This window comes from Antrostomus carolinensis, unplaced genomic scaffold (assembly GCF_000700745.2).
Source record: "Antrostomus carolinensis isolate BGI_N321 unplaced genomic scaffold, ASM70074v2 scaffold11122, whole genome shotgun sequence".
NCBI lineage: Eukaryota > Metazoa > Chordata > Aves > Caprimulgiformes > Caprimulgidae > Antrostomus > Antrostomus carolinensis.
Window position 1 is genome coordinate 1 of NW_010297595.1, and position 23,908 is coordinate 23,908.

Below are 23,908 nucleotides of genomic sequence, written 5' to 3' on the forward strand. Positions count from 1 at the left end.
GTGCTCTGCAGGCATGTAACTCCCAGAGTTAATTCCAGCAGTCCCAGTTATATCCCCTTCCCCCTTCCAATCTAGTTTAAAGCTCTGTGTAGTAAGATAGGGTCTGGCGGCCGGAAGATATCGGGCTGTACGGAAAGGTAAGACACCCCCCTCTCTCTCCTAGTAGCCAATAGGGTGTGTCCCATCTTTTGTCTGTAGCCCAGGTGCCATGTAAACATCCCCATGGTCAAAGAAACCAAAACTCTGCCTGTGGCACCAGCCTCCAAGCCATGTGTTGATCAGATGTGTCTTCCTGTTCCTATCAGTGAACCTCCCTGCCACTGAAGGGATTGAGGAAAAAATTACCTGTGCACCTGATCCTGCAACCAGTCTCCCTAATTACCTGAAGCCCTTCTTAATCACTTTTGGACTTAAAAAAGCGATTAAGTCTTTTGGATTTCCAGAGCAGCTGACCTCCTACTCTTTCTTGCAGTGTAGTTTTATTTTTCTATTAGAGAATGAGGAGCAGATTTCCACTCAGGAGTACATGAAGCAGCCAGAAATATAAGCTGTGTAAAATTATAGCAATGTAGCCCCTGCAGTTGAGGTCTTAGAATACAGTAAGTAAAAGGCAACAGTGCTTTATAACTCTCTAATGTGCCTGTAATCCAGTCAGATGAATTGCATTGATGTCCTGTAATTGTGAAGTTCTGTACAGCTCAAGTTCTAACAAACAGCACCTCAGTGAGTTCATTGCACTGTATTTCTGTACACAGAAACCTCTTAAGAAGACATCTTTTGAAGTCCATCATGTGGATACGTACAGTTCTCTGCAAGTTGCCTGTTGTCTGCAGGGCCTGTGACATTGTACTCTGTTTTGTACATAGGTGCAAAAGGTGAACCTGGACCGCCAGGGCCCCCTGGACCACCTGGGCCCCCAGGGCCTCCAGGAAAACGTAAAGGTAAAGCACAGCTTCAGGAGAACATATACAGCAGCAAATGCACAGGTTAGTTCTTTTCAGTGTTCTTTTTAGTATTATGAACAGGTTCAAGATTAGACCCATGCTCCTGGTGTCACAAAACACTAAGCATGTGTTTAATTTTGCTGGCTTCAGTAAAACTGCACAAACTTAAAGCTGAGCCTGTGCTTAGATGTTTTGCTGAAATATAATCTGGATAAGGCAGCAAGCTACCTCCAGTATAATATTAGCCTTTTAATCATGCTATGTTAATGTTCAGGCAAAGCACTTACACTTGGGTATATTTGGAAAGTAAGAGAAATGCAGTTGAAATTTTTAGCTTTTAAATGCTGAATTTTGTGTGTAAATATAGCACCTGTTAACCAGGCTACACTTCACTGTGTTCTACAGAATGAAATTGCTTGGTCATTGGCAGAACTGAAGGAAGCTTGAACTAGCTAAGACTTTAAAAAGCTGGAGGAATACAAAAGGATTCTTGAGACTTTGTGTCCATTTGAATATGTAAGATTTGGAGCAAGGTGATCTTGAGTTCTTTTCCGTTGTTGCTGTTTTGCATTATTGTGTCCTGAATAACAAGTGGATTGTGAGTCTCTTTAATTTCCTTTATCGTAGCTGTGTTGGTGAGATTATGGCTAATGCCAATATTCAGAAAGGAAAAATTAAAGACAAAGTAGATTCTCTTCAAACTGTGGCTGCAAATTGCACAGGAGATACTGTTAGAACCAAAATATAAGTATCCAGACTGCCAGGTCATAGACTGTATGCTGAAGTGTAGCAGCTGCCACATGTGTTTTGTGTTTGTTTTGGTGGTTTTTCGTTTGGTTTCCCCCCCCCCAAGTCACTGATTAGAGTGCTGACTTAGAGTGCTGACATCATTAAGATTTTGCCATGAGATCTCTGGTGTGCTGGGTACCAGTAAATCCTTATGGATTGAACTTGATATTGGGAGTTGTTGAAAAATCATGTCAGTGTTTCATGTCACAACTTCTATCCATGTTCTTTTTCTCAAATAGATTAAAATTGTGCCTCAAATAAAATCCATGTATGTGTGTATATCCATGTGAGTTTTTTAATGAGTAAAGTTCTGCCTCTGCTGTGTGAAGAACATTTAGAGAAAGTTATATCTGGCATATATCTCCTCCTCCAGCAGGTAACTGGTTGGAAGTACTCTGCTGTCTTGAACACTGTATTTTGTAAATACATTGGCAGATATAGTGTATTACATATTTTTCCATGCCTGAAGTTTATATGGATTCAAATATATTAATAATGGCTAAATACTTTCTGGAAGAAAGTGTTGGTGTCAACATGGTACCAAAGACTATATTAATATTCTAAACCAACAAAAATTATACATTCCTGAAAACTGTCTCTCAAAAAAATCTGGTTTTTGAGACTTGCATTTCAAAGAATTTCTACATACTGAAGAGCAGAGCTTTTTTTTTTTTTTTTTTTTTTTTTTTTGTTTGTTTGTTTGTTTGTTTGTTTGGCCAGGCAGAATTAGCAGTAGAAGATGAGAGGAGCTGGTGGTTTTGGATGCTCAGGAACATGGGTTCTGCATACATTGTGAGAAATGGAAAATTTTGGTTCAAGGTATTAGCTGATTATGGAAAGCTAAGAGAAGCTGGCACAAGAAACAGCACTGTACTTCTAGCTTACTTCAACTTGAGAATGAAAGCACATTTTTTGTTTTGGATCTACATACTGGATCTGGCTGTCCTTGTCCTTCACCCCTGGATGGTATCACATTCAAGGTGGTTGTGGCTTTCTGTGACTGTTGCTACCCCTACACTTCTGGGATGAATTTTCCTCCCAGCTGAGATGCCCGTTTTCAGGGAGATCAGAGTGATTCTATAAAAAAAATAGCAAAGGATGTCTCGGTTACTAATCTTTCATACTTCTGGAGGACAGTTATCCATGACAGTGTTTGATAAAGTTGGGTTTCTTTTGTAATTGGGAATGTAATTTCTTGATAGGCATACCAAAAGGGAACAGCACAAGAACTTTGTGCAGTTAAGTGTGAAACAAGCAGAGCAATTTGTATGTCTCACCATTAATAGGGTGATATGTTTTTGTCACCATCATTCTGCACAGTTTGCAGAGATGAAAAATCTTTTAAAAAATATTATAAATGGTATTAACCAGTCAATATTTAATACTGGGTGGAACATATATCAATTATTTCTAACTCTTATTTTTAATATCGCATGTAATAGTAATTGTAGTAGCATGTAAGAACCTCAGTCAGGAGATTCTGGGTATTGAAATGTCAGAACAGAGCCCAGAGAGTCTCCTTACAGTGGAAAGGAGATAGCTGAAATCTCATCCTATTTGAAATACAGAAATACATGAACTGTTGCACAAGATATAATGGGACCAGTAACTCAGGTGGCCTCTTTTCAAGTCTTGAAACAGACTGGAGAGCTTTGGAGGGTAAGCTATCTGATGCATCTCTGGTGGATCTTAAATCCCAGTATGCATATGGGAGTTATAGTCAAATAACTCTGCAAAGAGGAAATCTTCCTCAGTGGGCATTTACGTTTTATGAGTCAGTAGGCTGTGAAATCTTATTACCAAAATTCAAAGAATAAAACAGCTTTTGTAATTAAATATTCATCTCCCTTCGAAGAAAAGAGAATACAGACGCTGATTTACAACTGTAATTAACTTATTACATAAGAATACAAGAATGATTTCTTTAAATTAAATTTGGAATCTGGTAAAACTTTATCTCTTTAAGAGCAGAGAATAATTAGTTGGAAGCTCAGGTATTTGTTCTCAATGGTGCTCTTAGCTAATCCTAAAAGAAACAAAACATCCCATCTCTACTCCCTTGCTCCATCCTTCCTACCCTCTCCAGAGAGACCTCATGCATAGTTTTAAATGTCTTCTAAACTCCATTAACTCTTAGCCAGGATATTTTATGATTGGAATCAGTAGGATATTAATCTTTTTTTGATGGAAAGAAGAAAGCAGTGACAATTTAATATAAGAGTCTCTGACTGAAAACTGTCTTTTTAATCCTAGTTGCTTTCTGTTTCATGCAGCTGAAAGTCCTCAGAGTATTGCAGATATTCTCAAATGCAATTAGTGCACCCAGCTTCACAGCAAAGACTGACCTGGTCCTTGACTATCCTATAGTCTTGAATACACTACTATACAGGGAACTACTTATTCAGTTAACTGTATGTATTAGACCAAGAAAATTAACTTGTGCATTGCAACTTACAATTTTGGCTGAGTGGGTTCCTTTTTTGATTTGTTTTGAGAATATTTTGACATCAGAAGCTGGAAAAGGGATCTAGAAGGATTGCTAGATTCTAGCTATAGGCATTCATCTTCCCATGGTTGGATTGATTGTGCCTGATTTTGGAGATACGCTGTGATAATTTACAAACTTTCAATGTCGTATCACCCGATGTCCTAGATAAATGGGTGGGAGAAATATGTTCTTGCTCTATCTTGGAAAAGTTTTCTTCTCCATGAACAAAGAGCGGATATAATCTAAAGGAGAAAACAACAATGCAGTATAATCTGTCATTTCTTTCCTGAATGTCACACTACCCTTTCAGCATTACTTTATAGTTATTTCATATATTTACTGTCTTTCTCATTGAAGCTTTATCATAGCCCTGTAAATCACAGAAATATATTGGAAGTCAACAATGAAAATGAATGTCCAAAAGAATTTGCAGCCTGCATGTCGAGCAGTGTGAAATCTGTAAGGAGATGAAAGTTAAGAATAGAATTAGAAAACAAAGGCTACAATGAAATCAGGGTATCTTCAGCAAAGAGCTGAGAACTGTTCTCTGTGGTTATTCATTCTAAGCAAACTGAAATGTGTTGCATTGTTTTAAAGACAGAAGAGGTATCTGAGTTTATAGAAAAAGGTCTGTAAAAAATTTAATTAAGGCGTTGTTTTAACAGTAAATGCTAAGAGAAAAGACAGCCAGTTACTCTTTAAGTAGTTGAGGGGTGAGGGGAAAAAAAAAGTTTCCAGGTGTTATTTGTTTCTAATGTGAACCATTTCTGTGTGTAAGGAATATAGTGTATAATTTCCCTTAGTCATTCCTATTGCTTCTTTAATGGCATAGATGACTGCCCTGCATTCTTTATGCATTATGTGCTCAGTGTATGTTTAGTACTTTGTTACTGTCTTGGGTGTAAACAGCATGAACAAAACTTCCGGTGTTGCCTACAGAATACACCCTGTCTGCTGGGGTGTGGAGATTTGAGAATGAAGCTTTTGAGTTTAGCCATCACTTACTCCCAAGAAAGCATTTTTGGTATTACTGCTAAATCAGGCAGCTTCCAGCTATCTCAGTTGTCTAAAGTTATCTAAGGAAAGGGGAAAATGTCTTTCTAAGCAGCTACTCAGAAATTTGCAGCTACTTAGAAATTCACAGCTAAGGAATTAAATCTGTTGAGCAAAATTAGCTAATCCTCAAAGTTGACTGTCAGCCTGACAACTTTAAGGAAGCAAACCAGCCTGAACACTTCATTTCCTTGGAAGAAGTGAAAGCAAGTCTTTTTTTATTTCATTTTATGACCAGACCAACCTAAGTTTTTTTTCCCAGATGAAACAAAATCCCATTCCTTTTATTTTAGTGGAGTCACTGATGTGCACATCTGTCATGTCAAATATAGGAAAATGTCATGTTTTACCCTTTCTCTCACAACTCTAGGTGACACATGTGCTGTACCAAATGATGATACCCTGGATGGAAAAGCTGAAGACAGAACTCCAGGTCCTTCAAAAAAAGCTGGTAACCTGCTACAGAGCGTGACTAACTGCTACGTGCTGTTTTAATGTCACAAACAATGGACATGTGCTTTTTCTCTACCAGAATGTGTCATAACATCTGTAGGAAGTCCTGTTCACTTTGTCAGTGTACAGCAGACATTTGGAACTTGGATGCGGGAACCTACAAATATAAGTGATGAAAGGATTTGGCTTACCATGCATTTTTCAGGTACAATAGTAGTAGTCACTGATCAAAAATCAGTTGTTACACTAACATTGCTTTCTTGATTCCTTCAGCCTAAACTAATATTTTTAATCAAGTATGATGGGTTTCTTATCCACATCTTTTTCAGGATATTTTCCATATTACCTGTATAATACTTGACTATATATGTATGGTTATAGACATTTGTAGTATCTTTAAACATTTTCAGAGTCACATCAGATTTTGAAAGGATTTTGAGGATTTTAGTTTGTGGTTTGTTTTTTTTTTTTTTTTAACCAATCCAAGTTTAAATGCCTTTTGCTCATGCCCTTTTGTTTTTTTCTTTCAATAATTTTCTACAGCTTTTCTTCCCTAAATTGTAGCTAGGAGTTTTGCCTTTTCGTTTAGCTAGGCGTGAAAATGAACCAGATAATGCATTTAGTCGAAAATTTCCAGGACCTAAGTGGAAAAAGGAAATATTTTCTGTATATTTATCAACTGTGTTCAGAATTAGGGCCCATCAAGTCAATGGGGGAAGCAGGCCCTTGAAGACTATCTAGAGATATTTTTTTTGCGTGTGTTTGTTTCTGGATTATTTTATTGTGTTCCAGCAAGTTGAATCAGTATTGAAAACACAAATACGATTGTTGTCTGTCTGATACGTGATTGAGATTGACTTTCAGTAAAGACTGAATTTTTGGGTAGAGATTTCAAAATTAGATGAACCAAATGATAGCTCTTTTTTCATGTTTTCTCCTTTGTTTAGGAAACTCTATAAAAGAATATGAGAATTCCAATGCCTTGCTGAATGACAGCTACAGGATCATTAACATCACGGGATTCTTTTATGGATGTGGTCACGCAGTACAAAACAATCATCTGTACTATCAAAAGGGAGGAACCAATGCCATTCTGAAGTAAGTCAAACATAGTTGGCTTAAGGCAAGTGATGCTGTGGAAAGAGGAGCGGTGGGTTAAGAGTGACAGGGGTGGACCTCAGAAAAGCAGATGTCTTTCCTTGTACTATTTTATATTCTTTTTTGGTCCTGTCTAGAATAGGAAAAATGGAGGAATGGTTCAGAATTCCTTCTGGAATGGAACAACTAATTCTTTTCCATCTATAACTGGAATGTGGGCCACTGGCCTCCCATCTGTATGTGTAGATGCTGTGGGAGGAGAGGAACTGGGAGGGTGGTCCAGGTCCATTACTCTGCTGTGACAGTCAGTTCCTTAAGTATCATTCAGCTCTGTGTCCAAGTGGTTAACTCGAGTAGTTACTACATGATAGGACAACTGGGCCTCCAGATTAACATGATGTCATGTGCAGAGGTGACAACAGACTTTTCTGTTGGCTATCCTGGGGTCTTATGGTTTTCTGTTATATATTACATTGCTGTGGGTGTACTTGCACTTTGATTCTTTGCTGTGTTCATAATTGTGAGAAAGAAATGGAAAATGACTAAAGAATTTGAAGGTCAGAAAAAAGTACCTGATTTTAAATAATAAGCTGGGCATCTACCTGCATCAGAGTAAGAGCTGGTTCAGCTGCAGTTTGGGGGACACGGATGAGTGGTTATATGATGGCAGCCTACTTGTGGAACTTAGCTTTCCAGAGCTTCCTGCTGGGTTGATGCATGTGCTTTGCTCTCAGATAGCACTGCTCTGAGCTGGTAGGGGTTGAGTTAATGCTGCTAGTGCAGAGGAATGCACTGAGGCACCAGCTGAGGACATGGCGACCTGGTGGATTGCACATTCCAGTGTGGAGGAGTGGCTCTTCTGTTTGATTTCTTCATAATGAGAAGTTCCTACGACTCTCCCAATGTATCTCCCTGAATTGAACTGGGAATTACGTCTGTTTCTTCAGTTTCTACTGAGGACAGAGACAGACAATACAAATCAAAACCAAAATCTCATCTTGTGGGAAGAGCCAAAGAAACAGTCCAAGGGCAACTGAAAGATTGCATCTGCTTTCAAGTTCTCTTACATGACTCTGATGTTTGAGCCAAGAACATTACTATACTTTGATGTCTGTTCCCAAGCAGGTGTGAGTGCTGCCTTCCTATATTCATGTGGATGCCAAGGAATGTGAGCAGAGTGCTTGGGTTCTATAATATTTATTCTGCCAAAGACAAGCCCACTTTTTGGCAACCTCCTTTAAATATCTCTAGGGCTCTTTGTTTATACATCTGTAAAAGGCCATCTCTCTCTAAGCAATACCCAGTGATAGGACAGAGGTTCCTACCTTTGCTTGGATACTGTTAATTGGGAAATGCTTTAATGTACAGATGAACACAAGGTATTTGTGGAATTTTCAAAACCTCTCTAAGAAGGTGCTGAGAGATGGCCTTTCTGTTCAGTTATTCACTCCAAGATTATTGACCTTCAGCAGACAGGATGAGGCACTATGAATTCTGTGACAGTGAAGTCCTTGATTTTGGGCTGCAGAAAAGCTTCTGGGAGTTTTTGTATTAATAGAAAGAAGGGGTGAAGACCTGGTTGGTTCATTTTGCAAATGCTGAAAAAAATATTTAAAAGGAGTCTCCTGTCATACTTAAAAGCTGTTAAAACTAAGTTTGTCTGATCTTTGGGAGATTTTCTCATAATGGTCAGATCAATGACATTATGATCGTCTCATCCTTTCTTCCTTTGTTTCATAACATGCTTTCCCACGTCTGTTATTTTTGGCTGACCTTTTTCATCTTAGTGATTGGAGAAGTGTTTGTAGCCTGAGTTCCCTGTGGGTGATGAAAACGTTACACTATATCGTGCCATTTACCCCAAGGTGCCAGAAGATTAAGTAACTGCTCAACCATTTGGAGTTCTAGGCTAGACTGTCTTTGACTGAAGGAACTGGAAGAGAACCTCAGAAATGAAACCTCACTTTTCTGCTCCCTTCAGGATTTTCACATAAAAGAGGAAAAGACAGGGTGTTCTGTGTTGCAGATCTTGCACATTTCTAATAAATCTTGAGATGCTTTTTATCATGTTGGCTCTTTATAGAAGAAATCCTGAAGAAAGTCTGCATTTCTATGTGACTATTCCTGCTAAGGGCTTTCCTCTTAGCCCTTGCATGATGTTATTTACAGATGTGAAGCAACTAACAAGATTTTACTGGGTGACACGTTTCTTGGAAATCTCCAGCCTTGAAGCCTTTTTTTAATTGCACGTACATGCTGCTGGAATATGGAGTTGCTGCAGACATGAATTTTACAAAAGCTGAGGGGGAATCATCTAGTTAGTCATTCTTGACTTAGGATGATTTTTCCAGTATATGCTATCAATGCCTCTTCCACAGAAAAAATATTTTTCCAGTGTTTTTTCTTCTCTTTTAAGTTACTGGATCTCAAATGTTCCTGTCATTAAGCCTGTCTGTTCAGAAAACTTCTGTAACTGTAGCAGATTCCTGTATTGAATAATGTTTTTCCTCTGTTTGAGGAACAGAGCTATACAGATAGATAAAGTCAGGCAATGGAATATGCTTCATTACCAAAGGCATTACTTAAAAGGATAAAGCATACTCTCCCTGCCTTTGCTAAAGCACTGCGCTATTCAGTGATTAAATGCTAGCTGCAAATGTGTCTTGATAGTAGCTGATTACCCTCTTAAACTAGTAGAGGAACTCAGTTTAGCTGCTTAATGTCACTGTCCTCAGATTATCACCCTATTAAGCAGTTTCAAGGAATAAAACCAATTTTATACATCAGAGATGAGACATTCAGGCTGTCCTGTTGGAGGCAGGCAAGAGGTCAGACTTTTGGCTCTGCAAAAGTAGAATTTTTATTCCTTTGATGTTTACTTGAGCAAATCACTGCATTATCTGAACCGTTTTCAAAAGAGGAACTCTAAGACTAGGTGAACCTGCCCAGAATTCATGCTGGTTTGGTCAATCACATTTTCTGCCTTTAGTTCCCACTTAGTAGAAAGCAAACTTGGTACACATTTCGTTTCAGAAGTTTGGGCCTTCACCTGGTATCTAATTGTTTCTCATACCCATTCCTTTTAGTTGCTCCTTTCATCCTAATGATAATAAACCTCATAGACTAAATAAAGTGAAACCTACCAAAGCGAGTTCATGCTCTTGTGCACCTTATAGTTTGGTTATTGCTTTGGAATGTTCTCCTAGTGTTTTGGAAGGTGCTTTGAGTGGAGTGCTTAATCTTAAAAGACATCAGAATGGTCCTTGAAGTCAAGTATTTTCAGCAGTGCTTCTATCAGTTATCACACGCTCTGAATTGATTCAACCAAACAGGGTGTATAAAAATGATTTTTTAACACAACATACTGAATATTTACTTTATCTCATTTCAGACTTGGGCTTGATAAAGCGTCGTTGGGCACACTACTAATTGAAAATGCCTTATATCATGGTCGTAACTACCTCTTTTCTAACTCGAAGACATATTTCAATGTAGCAGTGGATGAGAAGGGTCTTTGGATTATATACGCCTCAAGCACTGACAAAAATATAATAGTAGCACATGTTGATGAAGAAACATTTTCAGTCATTCGGCATATCAATACTACATATCCCAAGTCCAAGGCTGGTAACGCATTCATAGCATGTGGCATTATGTATGTTACTGATACTAAGGATATGACAGTAAGTTTTGCTTTTGATTTATTGAAAGAGAAGCAGATTGATGCCAGGTTTGAGTTACGGTCTTCACAGTCTGTTCTTGCTATGCTTTCATACAGTCCAAGAGATAAGAATTTGTATACGTGGGAGAATGGGAGCTTAATGGTATACCCTGTACATTTTGGCAGATGAATATATTTTAAAATGTCATGTATGGGAGCCACGTTTTACTAAACAGATTGTTTAAAGCTATATGATATACACATGAGGGTCTCTTCACTTGGTATCATTTTCTGTTCACTGGTGGTGGTTGGTGAGTGTGCATAGAAGGGAGATCAGGCGCTTTTGTATAAACACACTTCGATTATATAGGCCATTCTCATCTTTTTAAAAGAAGAGCTGTTCAATAATGCAGCTGGCACAGACTTCCTTTTGTTTTTCCTGTTACTCAGCTGATAATTATATGTAATGTTCATTGATTATTCCATGGTCATGTGCTCAGCAGAGACTATTTATAACTTTCAGTTGCAATCATCTTATCTGCAGTCATTTTCTAGTCAGTGATTATGGTCTAGTACGAATGTCGAAATGAACTTTTGTGTATAAATACCTTTGTCATTTTCACCTAATACTTTCCACCGATTCTCTGTGAACATTTTTTTTGGACGAAGATATACGGCTGTTAAAAATAATGGGGATGGAAAGAGCTGTTTAAATTGGAAAAAAAGCAGGAAGCTTCAAATTTGACATGTCCACTGAAATGCTACATAATCAAAAGCAAAATCCAGCCCAAGTACAGGAAAATAGGAATAATGGCATTATTAAGTATTGAATATACATGAAAATGTGTTTAGTAAGTGAAGCACTGGGAAAAAAAGTAACAAGGTATAAAACTGAAGATATGATGTAAAGTTTATTATTAAAATTCCCTTTTTAACAGTGTTTGAGTTGGTTGTGTTGCCACTGACTCTTCCTTGCCCCTCACTGCCATGTAAACTATACCACTATAACTTGCTTACAACTATACTTAATTATAGTAAGGTATATTTCTAAAAAAAAATTTTCCCCATGTTCATCCATACAAATGAAATCACAAAAGGAAAGGTATACTTTTTTGCTGCTGTTCTTAGGAAAATAAAATCTCTGGAGTAGGAATGCATGTATTCATCATACTACTTCATGACTTAATTTTTTGTTAATCTTAATTCAGCGATTGCTTACTCACAGAGATTCAAATCTTTGAGATCTGGAGGTGAGAAATAATAGGAACTTTTTGATTTTAATTTTGTCCTGGTATTTCAGATTTCTAAATTTAACATTGAAACATAAATTCCTACTGTTGTTTTGTGTATCTGCATTCAAAATCACATTCTTGGAAAAGCCCAACCTGAATTTCTAAGCTGCCTATGTGTATTGGTAAAGTTTCACAGAGCTCACCCAAATATTTAGAAGCAAAGTATCACTTAAACCCTGAACTGCACTGAGCTGTTTAATACCTATGTGACATACCATCAAAGGGATTAATGAATTTGGGAATGGCTATGCCTGTAGAACCTTGTCTAGCAAATGTGGTGGAAAAATACCTCTGCTGCAGCTAAGCTTCCATGGGTGATACAGGGATGGTTGGGCCTGGGCTGCATCCTCTCTTCTCAGCATCCTTGCTGGTTTCACTAAAGCCAGGAGTCAGACCTTGCCTGCTAAGGCTGGAGATGCAGAGGGATACAAAAAAGCAGAATGAATACTTTGAACTAGTATAGACTTCGAAACTCATATACCAAGAATTCTAGCTATACCTATAAAGACTGCAAAACTTCACAGTCCAGAGGTATGGTTTTGTGCACGTGGGCTTCTTTTGACTTTTGTGGGGTTTTTCTTTTTTTTGGTTGGTAGGGTTTTTTGGGTTTTGTGTTGGTTTTTCTTTTTTTTTTTAATAAAAATTGAATTATGGTACTAATAAAGTAGACTTTTTGGCTTTAAAAAAAAAAAAGTTCAGCAATATACTTGAGCAAATGCAGTTCAAGCCAGATGTGACAGTTTATAGGTAATGTCCCTATCTTAAATCATGTTAAATTTCTGAATGTCATTGTTAAACTACTCAGATCAACCTCTTGGAGAAGGTGGGTCAGCAAATTCTGCCTCTTCTCAGTGACAGAAGCAGGCTGTGTTTCTTGCAGCTGCCTTTGTTGGAGATGAAGAACTAAATTCTGTTAATCTTATGTTTTTCTAGAACAGCAGAAAAGACAATGCAAACAGCTAATCCTTTTTATCGCAGTGCAGTCTGAGGTCAAGTTAAAGCTACTCAGGCAGTATCCAGTCATCTACTGCAAGTTTAGTTAAATCTACTTAAATATAAAGGAAGAATTCTGGAATGGACTGTTCGGTGAAATAAAAGTAATTTATTTAACTTACAAAGGGAAAACTAAACAATGACACTTACTCTTCTTTCTTTTCATACTTCCCATACTTCACAGCCTGCAATTTAAAATCACCTTTGGAGAAAGGTGCTTTTTATTCTAGTATATTTTACAATACAGCACAGACATCAAAATTTTCATTGGAGGAATAAGACGGTTTGTTAACATTTAAATACGCAGACATCCGTTCCAGTCTCTTAAGAACATGTTTTTTGTTTACAACAGAAAAATACATCTGACAACAGTAGCTAGTTATATTACAAGCAAACAATATTGAACTCTGCATAGTTTATACAATATACTGTGGTAATAATTTAATTACCAGTTTTATCCACTATTTACTAGCTGGCCACATAAAGCCTGACATTCATCTGAAATGTGGCATTATACGTTCTATATTCGTATTCTCTTAACAGCTTCATTTAATGAAGTATTTTCTGGACAAGTGAATTTCAAAACTAAAACTGACTAGAATCATGGATGTCTTCACTACAAACATTTAGTGCTTACGATACATTCCTAAAGTAAAGGCAGGTGTCCAATAGAAAACATAGCTGTCAGAAAGAAAGGAAAATAGTGTGCAAATTAAAAACCATTGCATTTAAAAATGTGTCAATGTGCAAGTTACAGTATCAACTGTGTATTAATACTAACTGGGGGAAAAAAAACCACCTCAGCATAAAATGATACATGACTCACAGTACATTCTTGATTGCACATGTTCCACGGCATTTGCATCCATTACACTTTCTTGTGAAAAATCAAATACACTGAGTATGCTTAATTAAAACTAAACTATTTTACAATGAGAAGTTGTAGACATGCTTCAATTGTGGGAAAAACTGGAATAAAATAAGCAGAATCACATCAGAAATGCTTACTGACTTGTAGAGCCACAGTGCTTGTTAAGTGACTGACAATTGTCAGAATCTTTACAATACACGTACTAAATGCAGCTTGTGGGTTACTGAGCAATAACCCCACCTGTGACTGACTGTACTGGGTTGAATTCTTTGCTTTTACAATACAGTACATGCATTTCCACCCCAGTGATCCTCATGAGCGTACTCAAAATATACCTGGTGTAAGTCTTTTTATTTTTTCTTTTTAATATGTTTTTCCCCATAATACTTAATGCTGCAGTAACCACTTTGAAAGGAAACAGAGTATTTCCTTTCCACAGTGCATATCACTGTGATTTTTAGCTACTTAAAGGGACATTATATAAAAACAGGATTAGCTCACATAACGCTACAGAATGTCAAAAATGGCTGAAGGTACATTGAAAGCATTGGGAAGAACCCTCATTTTCAGCGTGCCATCTGCTCCACAGGAGAAGATACGATTGCCTTGCACAGTTTCAATCTGGGTGACACCAGCACCAATGTTTCTGAAAATGGACTGCTTAGCATGTTCATTTTTAAATGAATGAATTAAGTTATAGCCAGTCAGTCTCCACACCTGTATCAAAAGAATGACAAAAGGAAATTAAAATTAGGATTTGTATTTTTTCCCTAATGTTTCAGATTCCTGGCTGTTCTAAACTCTATTCAGCAGATAAAGGGTATTTTTTGTTGTCCATTAGCAACAATTACAACAAGTCTAAGAGTCTTGGGAGGCTCCTGATGAAGCGTAAGGCAAGACAGCATAAGGCTACCTAAATGTGGACCAGCTGGTTACTCAGCAGGGTGAAGCTGTGCTGTGTTACCTGATTAGTAGTGCCCCTCCCAGCTTCCCTACCATGAAAACTGCAGAAATGGATGGGTTACATTTTTATCCAAGATGACTCTTGTCAGCTTTCCAGCAGCTGGAAATACTTTTCTGCTAAGGAATGCTGCAGAGAGTAAGCTGCATAATTAATAAGCATGCAGAGTGGTGGCTCAGCTGTCTGAACAGTCTGTGGTCTCCTAAGTCGCAGGAGCCGTCATCCAGGCCACAAAGTGTGTGGAGGCACAAAAAGCACCTATTAAACAGTATGTAGTCCAGCTAAAAAGGAAAGAAACTGTATTCTCCCTGTTTTTACCATGTTCTTCCTTCCTTTAGTATTCAGGAAATAATAATTCTGCTGGGTTTTGGTTTTTGGTTTTTTTTTGTTTCTTACTACTATGGTATCTCAAGAGGTGTCTGGGGCTACAGCATCAAGAGAAAACACAGAACAGAACTTGGTGTTACAGAAACTTTACACACTATTGAAGTTACTCAGTGCCCCCTGTGTTACAGAGAGAAATATCCAAAGGCAAAAGCAGAACACTTTTAAGAGAGAAAAATAAACCTAAGAGTTCAAAATCATGCACTTCAAAAAGCGTGTTTAATTTTTAGAGGAGAACAAAACCTACTTGCTTTAGAGGGATAATAGTATATTTTAGTTTACATTATAAACGTAAGGCAAGCATCCTGTGTATTGAATGTAGGTTTTGTTTTTTTGGGCTTGTTTTTGTTCCCGCATTCATCTGGCTATTTACAGTGTGCTGATCAACACATGTCAATACCCTACAGCAGCTAAATACTCTCCTAGACAACTCAGCTCCTCCGATACCTTACCTTCATGTTACCTTCTGCTGAGCCTGTAACAAAATAGTCCTCAGAAGGATCCAGTGCAAGGGCCTTAACAGCCGATTCATGCGCTTGGAAGGTGTAAAGGATTTGCCTCTGTCGGATGTCAAAGATGCAGATATAGCCTTTCCTACCTCCAGAAATTAGCAGTTGATGTTTAGGTGCATACTGAAGTACTGTAGCACCGTGATCGTGACAAGTGAAGGCTGAAGAAGGAGGATGTCAGAATTTAATAGATTTGAAACAGTGAGTATCTTGTGATCTTAAAATGCATTTCTTCTATAAATTGTTATCTGAATATTTTCTAACTTGACAGGTATGTTCCTTTATGTAGGTAATGTCATATCAGCTGGTGGCTTTTTGCTCTCATAAGAACTATATAGATCTAATGCACAAGAAAGCATGATATGAAGTCTAATTTATTTTAGAATACAGGCACCTACCTTGATTTAAAAAATTGAGAAAATCCATATTAAGTTCAATTAAATTCCCAAGTTAAAAAAATAGTATAGCTGACTAAAAAGTTATAGTATTAATTACTTATAAATATATATTATTATATTCTAATTTCCTAACCTTTTTTTCATTAAGAGCCCTGACTCAGTTTCTTTAAAATGAGGCTAACTTCTGTGCAATCTGCTACTTTTAAAATATGAATCTCAGAATGCACCTATTGCTTATTCAAGTACTGCAGTTGTTTGCAGATGTTTATGATGGTTGAATTTGCTCTTTTAAAAGCCCAGGATATTATATTTGGATTTGTATGTATTTTTCTTTAATAGCACAACATAATAGAATTTTGCTTTAGTTTGTTACATAAAGATGAAGTTATTGAACTTGGTCAGACACAAACTTCTTTTCAAGAATCTAGTCCAGCTGCTGAAAGATAAGGATAGTAGACAGGAGGAGTTGCTTCTACTATTACCTACAGTTGTCTTTTCCTCTGTGCTTCAGTGGAGTACTGGATATATTAAATTAAGTGCCAGTTTAAGTGAAAGCCTGCACGCACATAAGAGTTCAATGCAGCCTTAATTAGTCAGCTGTTAATTTTATTTTTCAGGACTGTATTCAAATCCTTCAGACTTTATTAATGCTGTTATAAACCCAGCTTTGTGTATGACATTCCTTTTTCATACTTTTCTATATAGAGGAGATTAACATCATGCTGGACACTATATAGTACCAGTGCTGGTGCATGCATTAGTGTGCAACACAGATTTAGACCAGTTCCCCAGTGCAAATTTTTACCCCTTGCTCCAAATGCGTGCACGTGCTCTATTTCCTTAGTCAGTAAGAAGCAGAGGTTTAATTGTCACTGCAGTACTTACTTACCATGTATAAGACTGTTACCAGATGAAACCAAAGTATCCCAGAGGCACACATTTCTGAGGAGGAAAAACCAAAAGTCATTGTGGCCTGTTAGTAAGTGATTCGTGGGGTGACATGACTCAGAAAGTGTTCACACTTTGTCAAAGCTGAAAAGGTAGAACTGAACAAGGAGCCCTTGACTCTCTGCAGTCATTGGAGAGCATATGCAGAGTTAAAAGCTTTAATTCTTTCTATGCTTTTTTATGCTTAGTGGAAACTACAGTTCCTACCTTTAAGATGTGTATTAATTTTAGGTTGTGTCAAGAAGTTAGAGTTTTTTTCAGAGAAAAAGAATTATCTTGCCTTTGGTGAACATGTTGCTTCCCCCAGCAACAGCATTATTGTCAAACTAATTGCATTTGGAATGCACCTTGAAAAAAATGGTTAATTGTTGACCAGTCCTCACAAAAACTAAATTTGGGAAAGAAGCAACTGAAGGAATGATGTTCAAAGAAATCATCTGGCAAGTTCAAGCTTTAATGTGTCAGCCACACATTAATGCACAAGAGCTAGCAAAGTTCAAGTTTTCACAAAGCTTAGAACACTGAGTGTTAAAATGTCAGCCACACATTAATGCACAAGAGCTAGCAAGTTAATGGTGATGAATAGGTAGCTTTGGTGAAATTCCTCACTGTTTCTTTTAACACACCTGTTATCATTGGACTGTCCTGATGTAGCAACTAGACTTGAAGAGGTTATAAATGCGAAGTCACTTGTGGTCTTACTGTGGCACTGCCAACTCTGTTAAAAACAAAACAAACAAAAAAGATGCCATCTTACTACTTGTAGCCTGCATCAAAAGTTACTATCAGTCTGATGTCACTGGTAGCATAACACAAGCAGTCTTTTAAACAAAGTTTAAAAACTGACAGGTAATGCTGTTTGAAACCTCAGAATAGAGCAATGGATTAAAAATCCAGTATAAAATAAAACAATACTAAAATAAGCGAACTATAACAAGTCCACAATATAGCGTATCACTAGAGCCTGAATTTCAAATTAAGCAGTCTTCATGTACAGTTAAGAAGCAGTGAAAAGAACTGAAGAATGTATTTTTACAAAGTCATTACTGTCAGATCTGATTTTTAATTTAATTCAAGGGTAATGTATTTGTAATTACATTGCAGCTTATGGTTATTGCATAATTAGTTTTCCAAAGATGTATCATTGAAACTCTACAGTTGTTTTGATAAAGTATGCTAATTAAAAAGCAGCAAAATCAAAAACATCTCAGTGAAACTCTTACACGCTTACCAGATAGGGCTTAGGATTTGAGGTGGTTTGGTTTACTTGCCAAATACTTAGAAATCCTTCACCATCAGCAACACCGCACTGCAAGGAACAAACTGCATTTATTAGCATAACATACTGGTTACTGGATGCTTACTTCATGACAGTAAACAGCTGACTTCAGGAAAAGACCCACCTAAAACACCAAACCATTGCCTGCACAGTAAATATCAACAACAATGACTGTCAGGTACAAAAAAGTAGTTTAGAAGCCAAGCGAGTTCAGTGCTGACCATTTACCAACTGATGCACTACCTAACTCTTTTCTGGAAACGGAGGCTTTTTAAGCGTGGAAGCTTATCTTTCAAATCCTCATTTTAAATGCTAAAGCTTACAGAGGCATGGTTGCTGCATGGCTCTACTTGAAAACGTTTAGTCCAGTAAGATGCATGACAGCATGCCATAAAAGTATGGTAAGAACAATTGTAGAAGGACTATACTATATCACGAATGGTAAAGTGACTGAGTTATATTTATTAACCAAAATGCATAACAATTAATGCTGTTTATTCTATACAGCATATTTTACAGCTATAAACATTTTACAAAATGTTCTTAGAAATATTTAGAATTATTTTTTATATTTTCTCTTTTTAGTCAGGTTTCATGACTCCTGCCTGAGTGAAACAGTGGGGACAACTAGTACCTCGTAATTTCTTGCTTAGAAGTGATTCCCCTGTAACGCTAAGATTGCAAAATCTCAAAACATAATCAAAACAGTATGTTTTAAAAAAAGTTTAAATGATATTTTATGCTGCCTGAAAATAGGTATGCTGGGAGATACTTTATATTTCCAGCTATTTCTAAATGAGAAGCTTTTGCTGTTTTATAGCTTAGTCATGCACAAACTCCTTTTCCTTCACTTTTTATGTCTTTTAACTCTAATGAAGTTAATTAGTTTGTCAGTAAAATACAGACAAGACTTGCTAAAATAACAGAATGGGCAACATGAACTGAAGAGGTGGGTATTCATCCCAATTTCTTTCTTTGTCCACTGTTTTCTGCAACTCAAACACCTCATAGAGTCATTTCTGGCCAAAGTGTATAGCTCTCTTGTACTTCTGCTGTACTTTCTGCTCTCCACTGTACTGGAGTATATTTAAATTCTTCAACTAATAGGCTGTATTATATGTATCTTCTAGGTAATGCAGTCTGTCAAAACTTTATCTTGGCCAGAATGTAGAGTGCGAAGCACTTCTTGAAGACCCATCCCTAGATTGATAAAAGTTTGCTTCTACAAAATAAGTAAGCTCAATAGTTTGGGTTTTTTTATAATTTAAATGTTTTATTTAAAAGGGTCACCCTGGCATATACGTTAGCAGCGTGAAGCTGACAGGAGAGAAAGGAGAATAGGGTCAGTGTTTATTACAAAGCTTCCATATGCAGCCAAACATGAATGATATGATATGATACTGCTTATGCCACCATTCTAGGATATCTTAAGTTTTGTGTGTCACCAGTTAAAACTGTTTTACAGGTCACAGCACAACAAGTATTTCCTTATCAATTAAAAAAAAAAAAAAAAGGCAAAATCTTAAATGTTGAACTTGCCTTATTGCCCTGGGAATTGAAATACATTCTTGTAACCCTGGCATTCCCAGCCTGCCGAAAGCATACCAGTTGCTGTGGTCTTGTCCACTCAAACATTCGAACGCTACCATCTTGTGCTCCTGTAAGATCTAAGATTAAAAGATGTTCATTAATACTACAGTATTTTATAGAAAATTATCTACTACTAGTAAGTGTGATTCACTTACAATACTGATGGACTGGATGTGAAGCCATTCTCTTGACGTTATTCAGATTTCTTTTAATAAGCTTCATATAAAACAAACAAAAAAAATTAAAGTAATTTGAAAAAAAGACAGAAACACACTCTTCAATTTTATTTATACTACTGCATGGTGAGTGTCTCCCAGTTAAAAAAAGGCTGTAAAGCTAACATTATTTGCATCTAATTATGTTTAGTTGCAGTACAGTAGTTAAAGCCTGTTTGTGACAGCTTTTTTTAGACACAAAAGTTCAAATAGTATTAATATTATCTCCTATTATACAAATAACTTAATCACATGCTGATGTGTATGCTTTTCATATTAGTCCCAATGCAATAATTTAAAGTTTGGGACTGTTGTAACTTTTTTGGTTTGTTTTGTTCCCAGAAACTCCAGGTCCTACTTCGAAGTTCCCATAAGAAACAGAAAAACCTAATTGTCCCGTTATCTTCTATGTCACAATAATTCTATGCCACAATATACAAGAAAATGCTTAGTTTGGCCTTCTTTTTGGCCAGGTCTTAGTCATTGTAAGCCTTTTATGTTAACATTGAATTAACAGTACGATGACTAATGCAAACTAGGTCTCTCTACTAAATAATACTCTAAAAAATTAAGTCTCCTGAGCTGCATGCAACAAAAGTACTTACCACACCAGCTCCAGTGCTAGTTTGACCACTGCCTAACCATGGCATAGATGAAGATGGTTGCATCTGATTCACTCCAAAAGATGGTGCAGTTGACTGAGTTAGTGTTGTCGTAGAACCACGAAAGTCAATATCATCAGAACTGTAAAAGAACAGCAGTGTTCTGCTTTAAACAAATGCTTCTTTGCTACCAATGCTGTTTGCTTATCTCATTGTCAAGAGCCTAATGGCAGTGGGTAGAGGAAGTGATTATAATGAGACTATAAATTGATAATTCCTGTACTTATATTGTACAAAAGCTTTCCATGTACTCCAAAGCTATTGGTGTTTAACCTCAACAGACGATCCTAACTGTGGTAGATGAGTGTTGACAACATAAGCTCTCTTGAGAAGAACATTGTTGGAATATTCCTGACCTGCGTGTCTATTTATTCTGTGCAATGGAGTGTGGTACAGATGAGTCCTTGCTGCAGCTGATACATTCACAGTTCTCAGCACAATAAAGGAGGAGACGGTAATTCAGGCTCTTGTATTATACAATTAGTAGCAGCTACCACAACGAGCCTCAACACTGCAACGATGCAACTGCAGTGTTTCTAAGGAGCACTTCCATTATTGGCTTATGCATCATGGGATTTTACTTCACTGGGCAGTGCAGACATGCCCCAAATAATCAAACCCCTCAAAACCTTAGCTTCTGCATGTGTAAAACAGACAGTAATATTCTTTTGCCTTCCCTTGCTCCTTTGTAAAGCAATCTGTAACCTCCTGAAGAAGAGTAATTAACTTTTTTTTGTATGATCCACTTGTGCTTAACAGGGGTATTATATATGCAGCCTCACAGTAGGCCAATACTCTTAATGTAACCACAAAGACACAATCGTACCTTTTAGACTCTCTGTCATATTCTTCCCCAATCCATATAAATGACTGAGCAGCCAGCAGAGCCGAAATATCAAGTTCTTGAACATCATGTGTAGATGCCAAAACAATTTCATTGTTGTTTGCCTATGCAGCACAAATAGAAAATTTATACTAACTACAATTGAGATCTTTTTATTATACTTATTGTCATATTTAAGGCTTACCATATTAACTGCAAATGCCATTATCATATCTGATTCTTTGTGAATGATTTTTGCTTTTCCTCCAGGGTAGCCAAGATCTGCTTCAACCTACAAAACATTTATAAGGCATTTCAATTAGCATGAAAATCCATTTTGTAGAGGTATCTTCAGACTGCAAAAATCTATATGGAATTCATGCAAGAAAAGTTCAGTGGCCTCAGCATTGTTTAGGAAGCTAAACTTTAGACTTCTCATACTCTTTGGTGTTCTAGAAGCCAAAAGTTATATTGGAGTGTAAGAAACACAAAGCTGTGTGTGCAATACTATTTACAAGGTGTTCACTCATCCCAATTATCAGGACATCCAAACTTAATTCACTGATTAAAAGCCTGCCACACAGACCACACAGAACATATAGCTTCTGTTAGTCACATTAGAGAAAGAAAAGCCAGTTCCACAGAACTTTTAAGAATGTGCTAGAGGTTTGGGAGAAGGGATACTACCTTGTTTTTGTGATCTTCCGCTACGGAGTTTTGTTTGACCTGCTCCACACGATCTTCTACAGACTACATAACATCACACAGTCACAAACACAAAACACATGCACAAACAAATATAAAAAAAGAATGAAACATTCCAAACTAGATTTTAAAGGCCACTCTGTCAGTCAATGATGACAAATGTATTTTTAACTTTTTATAAAAGGCACAGAAAGCAAGACAGGAATCTAAACAAACTCACTTAAAAAGTAATGCCTCCTAGATGAACACAAAATGTATGATATAGTAAATAAATGGAGGAGTAATACACACACAAACTCCATACTTACAGGAAGTCTTAAAGATATTAAATAGTATACTTATTTCACCGTGGTACTTATGTGTTGGTTTAAATTTTCAGTTACAATTCATTACAGTTGTAACTGGTACAATTTGTAAAGCCTCATATTACAGATTACTACATAATATTACTTTTATATGTATATATTACTTATGCATATATACATATACACAAAGTAATAGTTCATTTAAATTTCTTTTTCAGTATGACACACACAACAATATTGAATGAATCCTCAAATTTATTTACTTATTACCCTTATTGCAAATGTTGTTTCTTTATTAGGACAGTATTCAAATACATAAAGGTAAGGTGAGATACGCCTTGACTAAAAATATTTGGTTCAGCTGATATTTCAATAAACAACACGACAGTCATGTTGATTTTTAAAAAAATGCAAACACTGTTAAATGAAAGAAAGGAAACTGAAATGCCAACAAAAAATGGAAAGAAAAATTAAAAGAAATACTGAAGAGACTGAGGAACGGTTATAATTGAGCTTTCTTGTTAAAAAAAGTTCCATTCTTTGTTTACCTCACTTTGCTTTCTTTTCTTTGTGAATATGTATCTTATGAAAGTCTCCTGAAGAAGTTCTTGCTTCACAAGAAAATGCCAGAGCCTTTTTGCTGGAAGAGCTGAATAATCTTTTGATCTGGATGACACAGAAGAGGGCAGCAGGGGACAGAAAAAGATGCAATGTAATTAAAGGTGGACAAAAAGGGTAAATCTAAAGAAAGACTCCATGAATGACTTTAGATTAAATTCCAATTTGAAAAAAAAAAACCCAAAGTTTAAGCTTTAATTTGTTCAAGGGAAATATCAAGAGATGCTTCTTTTCTTGATTTTTTAAAAAATCCACATTACATTACTGACTTCTAAGTACTACAGTTTAATCTGCTGACTTGCATTTATCTCTGTATTTGCACTGTACTAAAACTGCTTTTATATTGGAATTATGCTGGCCCTACAGAATTTCCTTACATATTTCTTTCAGTATTCAAAAGAATTCTTAAATATTTAGCTCATATATGAGCCAAATAAAATTCAGTGCCTCAGATTTGAGGACAAATATTTCTAAAGAATCAGTGCATGTTTGGAAGAATATTTTAATAGAATCCTATGGCAGTATCAACCATGCAAATCCAAAGTCACATATCGTGAGCAAACCTAAAGTTGTATTTCACTATATTAAGAAAAGCAAGCTAGTTTTGAGTTGAAAACATGGTTTGCTATCTGCATTTAAAGATACCTGCAAGCATGACATTGGTCTAAATAGGAGGATTGGCTTTACAAGGACCACACTACAACTAACTTTCTCTCCTTCTCCTGACATCTACATGCATTATATAGCTCTGCTCTTTTGTTGCTGAGGAAGGGTGGGAGCCAGTTGCTACTGGACGAATGGTAAAAGAGGTGGAGTAGAATCTTCCCAGCAGCAGCCATTGCCCTTGATTTTTAGTCCTCCAAGCTCCA

The 23,908-nt window shown here is 36.7% G+C and overlaps 2 protein-coding genes across 4 annotated transcripts in view; one reads left to right on the forward strand and one right to left on the reverse strand.

Annotated features, from left to right (window-relative positions):
- Window positions 1–866: 866 nt before the first annotated feature.
- Window positions 867–10,691, forward strand: GLDN (gliomedin; the record flags this gene model as incomplete). Its single annotated transcript, XM_010162198.1, has 5 exons — window positions 867–986; window positions 5,645–5,725; window positions 5,807–5,932; window positions 6,675–6,825; window positions 10,217–10,691. Coding segments are annotated over 5 exons (938 nt in total), but the record flags the coding sequence as incomplete, so codon positions are not given.
- Window positions 10,692–14,149: 3,458 nt separating this feature from the next.
- DMXL2 (Dmx like 2) overlaps window positions 14,150–23,908 on the reverse strand; it is a 40,837-nt gene continuing 31,078 nt past the window's right edge. For all 3 annotated transcript variants that reach the window (XM_010162197.2, XM_010162196.2, XM_010162195.2), the window contains 11 exons: window positions 22,970–23,087; window positions 21,617–21,703; window positions 21,415–21,536; window positions 20,532–20,670; window positions 19,867–19,927; window positions 19,661–19,788; window positions 18,074–18,151; window positions 17,469–17,560; window positions 16,784–16,836; window positions 15,440–15,657; window positions 14,150–14,359 (listed from right to left, as the gene is read on the reverse strand). In XM_010162197.2, the coding sequence (XP_010160499.1) occupies window positions 14,150–14,359; window positions 15,440–15,657; window positions 16,784–16,836; window positions 17,469–17,560; window positions 18,074–18,151; window positions 19,661–19,788; window positions 19,867–19,927; window positions 20,532–20,670; window positions 21,415–21,536; window positions 21,617–21,703; window positions 22,970–23,087 (1,306 nt within the window). The remainder of the gene's footprint in view (window positions 14,360–15,439; window positions 15,658–16,783; window positions 16,837–17,468; window positions 17,561–18,073; window positions 18,152–19,660; window positions 19,789–19,866; window positions 19,928–20,531; window positions 20,671–21,414; window positions 21,537–21,616; window positions 21,704–22,969; window positions 23,088–23,908) is intronic.